We start from the raw sequence: 4765 nt of genomic DNA on the forward strand, positions 1-4765 counted from the left end.
CGTTTCAAAACAATTTCTAAAATCGACTAAATACGATTCTTGATAGGCTAAAAGAAGGAATCGTCGATGAACGGCACATCCCTAGGGCCGAGTTGACGCACATCCTGCACTATTTAACATCTGTCAAATCGATCAAAACGGTGTGCGAGGTCGGTTTCGGTTACGGTTTTACGAGTTTCAACCTTATCACGTCCAACATTAACGTCAGAGTGTTTTCCTTCGACTATGCAGTGACTAGCGATGAAGAGAATGTGGCATCTAGAATGAGTTCCTTCTACAGCGACCAGTTCGGAGAGGTGAAGCTCACGGTCAAGTTAGTATTTTTATTATTTTATTCATTCTTTTGTTCGGCGTTTGGTCCATCAATCTGTCAGTTTGTTTTTTTTTTATTTTTATTATTTTATTTGCTTGTCACACACTCACAGGCACACGCAAGCCACACACACACACACACAAGAGACACACACACACAAGAGACACACACACAAGCCACACGCACAGCCACACACACACGCAAGCCACACACACACACATACACACACAGATTCGGGAATCCTACGTCAGACATTCAGTCATCTATTTCCAGTGGCCAGCTACCACTTTGCGATATGATATTAATTAACAGAGCTAACCTCGGCTACAAAATCGCTAATGACGTCATTAAACAGCTGTCGTTTCACAGCAGCAGCAGCAGCAGCAGTAGTAGTGGTAGTAATACTGTTGCTAGTAGTAGTAAAAGTAGTAGTAGCGGTAGTAGTAGCGGCAATGGCGTCATAGTACTCGTTGGTTATCCGACGTTAGCTGGGTACCAAGATGGAAGAGCATGGGAGGAAAAACTTGTGGATGCTGAAGTCGCCGCACAGGTTATGATGACGACGACGACGGTGGTGGTGATGATGATGATGATGATGATGATGGTAATAATGACAAGTTATTACAAAAAAACATTTCACAGCTGCTGAAGAAAAAACAGAGAGGAACCACCAAAGAAGACTCATTGATTCATGTTTACGAGGAATTGAGGTGCGCTAGTAGAGACAAAAAATATGGATTTGTCATCGGAAGAATTGTTTGATCTAACATAAATTTCTAATTAATTAATTTTTTGTTAACTCTAATCAATTTTTTTATTAATTTATACTTAATTTCTATAATTTGTTGTTTAATTTGTTGAAGGTTTCATCAAAAAAATATAACCAAGTATAAAGTTAGCTAGATTATGTTGAAGCGTCTGAAAATAATTTTTGTATCTGCCAAAAAAAGTAAAATTTTTTTCATGTTGGTGACTGTTTGACAGCTTTGTATTTATCGTTAATCAACCAATAAACCAATCAATCAGTCAATCAATCAACCAATCAATCAACCAATTAATCAATCAAACGCAAATTACGAAAAGCAGTTTCTCTATTATATTTAAATCATAAAAATATTGATATTGGTTGTGCCAAATCAAATATAGTATGATCATGATTTAAAACAATTGTACATGAAATTTAAAAACTTCACGCTAGATTTAACACGTTATAGTAAAGTTGCCTACTGTAATTGTTAGTATGCGAGTGAACTCATGTGTCGCACGTGTTTGTATGGCTCTCACAACAGCAGCAGTAGAAGTGGCGTTACTACTACTACTAGTAGTAGTAAAAGAAGTAATAGTGGTAGAAGTAACAGCCACCAACACAGTCACTGCAGTAGCCGTGTTAGGCAGCTTAACTTTTCCACAACAACTTCATCACAACAATAATTTAAACCTGAAGTAAATTTTTACCTCAAAATCAACTAATCTACAATTATAACCTATGAAAATTTGCTCAGGGTTTGAAGAAGTTGAAAGTGCAAAAAAGGAAAGAAAACCTCGTTATACAAACTTAAAGAATTTAAGAACTTAAAGAATTTACAAACCAGGATTTAAGGTAGGGCGAGATTGGCATTGGCCCACATTCGATAATTAGAGTACCAGGTTGCAAGGGGTAATGTCTGAAAAGCCTACCTACCCCGTCTGATAGCTACTACGATGAGGACCGATCCAAATTTCAATAAATGCCTGGGTTGTCGAGAAAGATTTGAAATATGACACACCTATGTAACATGAATACAGAAGGGGTAATGATAATTTATGAATACTTAAGATCAGAAGGGATTTACCGATCTTACTATTTCTGTCTAACCAAACAAGAGGCTCTCGATAATAATTAGTGTACAAGTATGCTAGAAGATGATGTTAAGACTATGTATGTATGTATGTATGTATATATATACATATATATATATATATATATATATATATATATATATATATATATATATATGACAAGTATCATCCATAGATATATATATACATATACATATATATATATATATATATATCCTATGGTATCATCGTCTTTTCATTCAATAAAGATATCAGATAAGCATTTATTGCTAGGCTGACTCTCACATTTTTTGTGAATAAAATGGATTAAAAAAATGATGTTGATGAGGAAGATTTGAAATATGAGACATGTGTAATATAAATATAGCATGGGGCTAAAACAATAGTTTATGTATATGAATATTCACGGTTAGAAATGGTTCAATGATCTTTCAATTTGTAACTGACCGAACCAAAATAACCAACAGATAATAGAAATTGATTAGTTCATGTATATTAATAACGACGCTAAAATGCTTGCTAAGTCTAGCTAATGGAGTTATCAATATTTCGTCATTTGACATAATGTTGCCTAGAATTAAACTATTTACAAACGCACGCACACACGCACACACACGCACGCACGCGCACACACATAAATACACACACACACAAACATATATATACATACGAACGGAATGCGTTTACCTAGATCACGTGTGTTTGATTGGAATAGTTTCCCAATCAAGATTTATAATTTTCATCGAAAAAAGAAGTGATGGAATTCTTTTTCTCTCTTCTCTCTGTCTGTCTCTCTCTCTCTCTCTCTCTCTCTCTCTCTCTCTCTCTCTCTCTTTCTTTCCCTTTTTCGTCCTACGAGTGTGCCAGTCTGGAGTTTCTTTGCATTGGAATTGGACGACGGTGGTGAATAAACTAAATAGCTCAACAACTCGATCGGCTTTTAATGACTGAAAATTTATTAAGTAACTTTATAACCATCTATTGCAACATCAACTAATTGGGCCGTGTGAATATGTGAATATATATATATATATATATATATATATATATATATATACATATATATATATATATATATTCACATATATTTATAATTTTGTATTGTTTGATTGAATAAAAGTGATTCGATTGATTTGATTGATATATATATAAATAAATAAATAAAATATAAAATAAATCACGGGCTTAAACGTAAGTTATATGTGCCCATATCAAAGTAGCATTAAAAAGACAACAAAAAGCAATCACACAACAATGTCAATTTTATGATCATAGAAAAAGTCTTTGTCGGCCATATATAAGTCAAAATTCCTCTTGAAGTTGGAAACAGTATCTGATTCAACAACGCAGGTTGGTAAATTGTCCCAAATGGAGGTCACTCTGTTAGAAAACGAATACTTCCTTGTATTTGTATGGAACCTTTGGACATGTATTCTGTAGCGATGCCCTCTGGTACGTGGATCCGCATCAAAACACAAAGCTGGTGAGGAATCTCTATCTACCATACCCTTCGCAATGTTGAAAATCATTAACATGTCTCCACGAACTCTTCTAAATCTTAAAGTTAGTAAGCCAAGAAACTTCAATCGATCCGAGTAACAAAGGCCTTTGCAATCCCTGACCATCTTGGTTGCCCGTTTCTGAACCCTTTCCAAATCATCAATTTCCTTTATTTTCCAAGGAAACCATACGCTGACACCATACTCTAACTTTGACCTAATTAAAGATTTATAAATCAAAATAATTTACTCTTTAGTTAAATTTTTAAAGTTTCTGTATAACAATCCTGAAAGAACAAAACATTTATTAATGACACGATGTATATACTCAGAGAAGCTCAGTGAACGTTCAAACTAAACCCCCAAATCGTTTACTTCACCACAAAAATCCAAGTTAGAATTATTAATTCTATAACACCAATTATTATCCAAACATGAATGACCAAATTTTATAGCTGCACACGCATCAATGTTCAAACCGATTTCCCATAAAGTACACCAATCATACAATTTAACAAGATGTTTTTGTAGCACTATTCTATCATCAACACATCTTATAAAATTAAACATTTCAGCATCCTCGGCATACAAATACATTTGAACAGAACTATCTTTCACATCAAACATGTCATTCACATACACAATGAACAAAGCCGGACCTAAAATACTTCCTTGAGGCACTCCACTACTAACTAACTTCAAACCTTTTAGACGAACAATTATTCATGTATATATATATATATATATATATATATACATATATACATACATACATATATATATATAAATATAAATATATATATATTGACAAATTTATGTAACTAATCCTACATACACAACACACATACATATATATATATTAATTGTTGGTAATAGACCATAATTTTTACAATATTCTATAAATTCTACCGAATGTTTGGCGTTAATATGTTTGTAGTTCGTTTTTTCAATTTTTCTCACTAAAGTTTTTTGGTGAACGTTTAGTTTATTAAAATTCAAAATAAACTTATTTTTCGAATTCATGCTGCAAATAAGGCCATATTTCGATTACGAATGAATCATCATCAGTGCTCCTTGCTGTATATATAGGGAAATATTGACTTGTCAAAATTAC

General features: G+C 33.3%; 1 protein-coding gene across 1 annotated transcript in view; it reads left to right on the forward strand.

Annotated features, from left to right (window-relative positions):
• Positions 1–4765, forward strand: part of HELRODRAFT_191922 (hypothetical protein) — a gene marked incomplete at its 3' end in the record, with an annotated part of 7752 nt that overhangs the window by 795 nt on the left and 2192 nt on the right. Inside the window, exons 3-7 of the mRNA XM_009019992.1 lie at positions 47–313; positions 545–863; positions 956–1069; positions 3428–3502; positions 3984–4044. Of these exons, the coding sequence (XP_009018240.1) occupies positions 47–313; positions 545–863; positions 956–1069; positions 3428–3502; positions 3984–4044 (836 nt within the window). The remainder of the gene's footprint in view (positions 1–46; positions 314–544; positions 864–955; positions 1070–3427; positions 3503–3983; positions 4045–4765) is intronic.

This window comes from Helobdella robusta (assembly GCF_000326865.2).
Source record: "Helobdella robusta unplaced genomic scaffold HELROscaffold_26, whole genome shotgun sequence".
Classification (NCBI taxonomy): Eukaryota; Metazoa; Annelida; class Clitellata; order Rhynchobdellida; family Glossiphoniidae; genus Helobdella; species Helobdella robusta.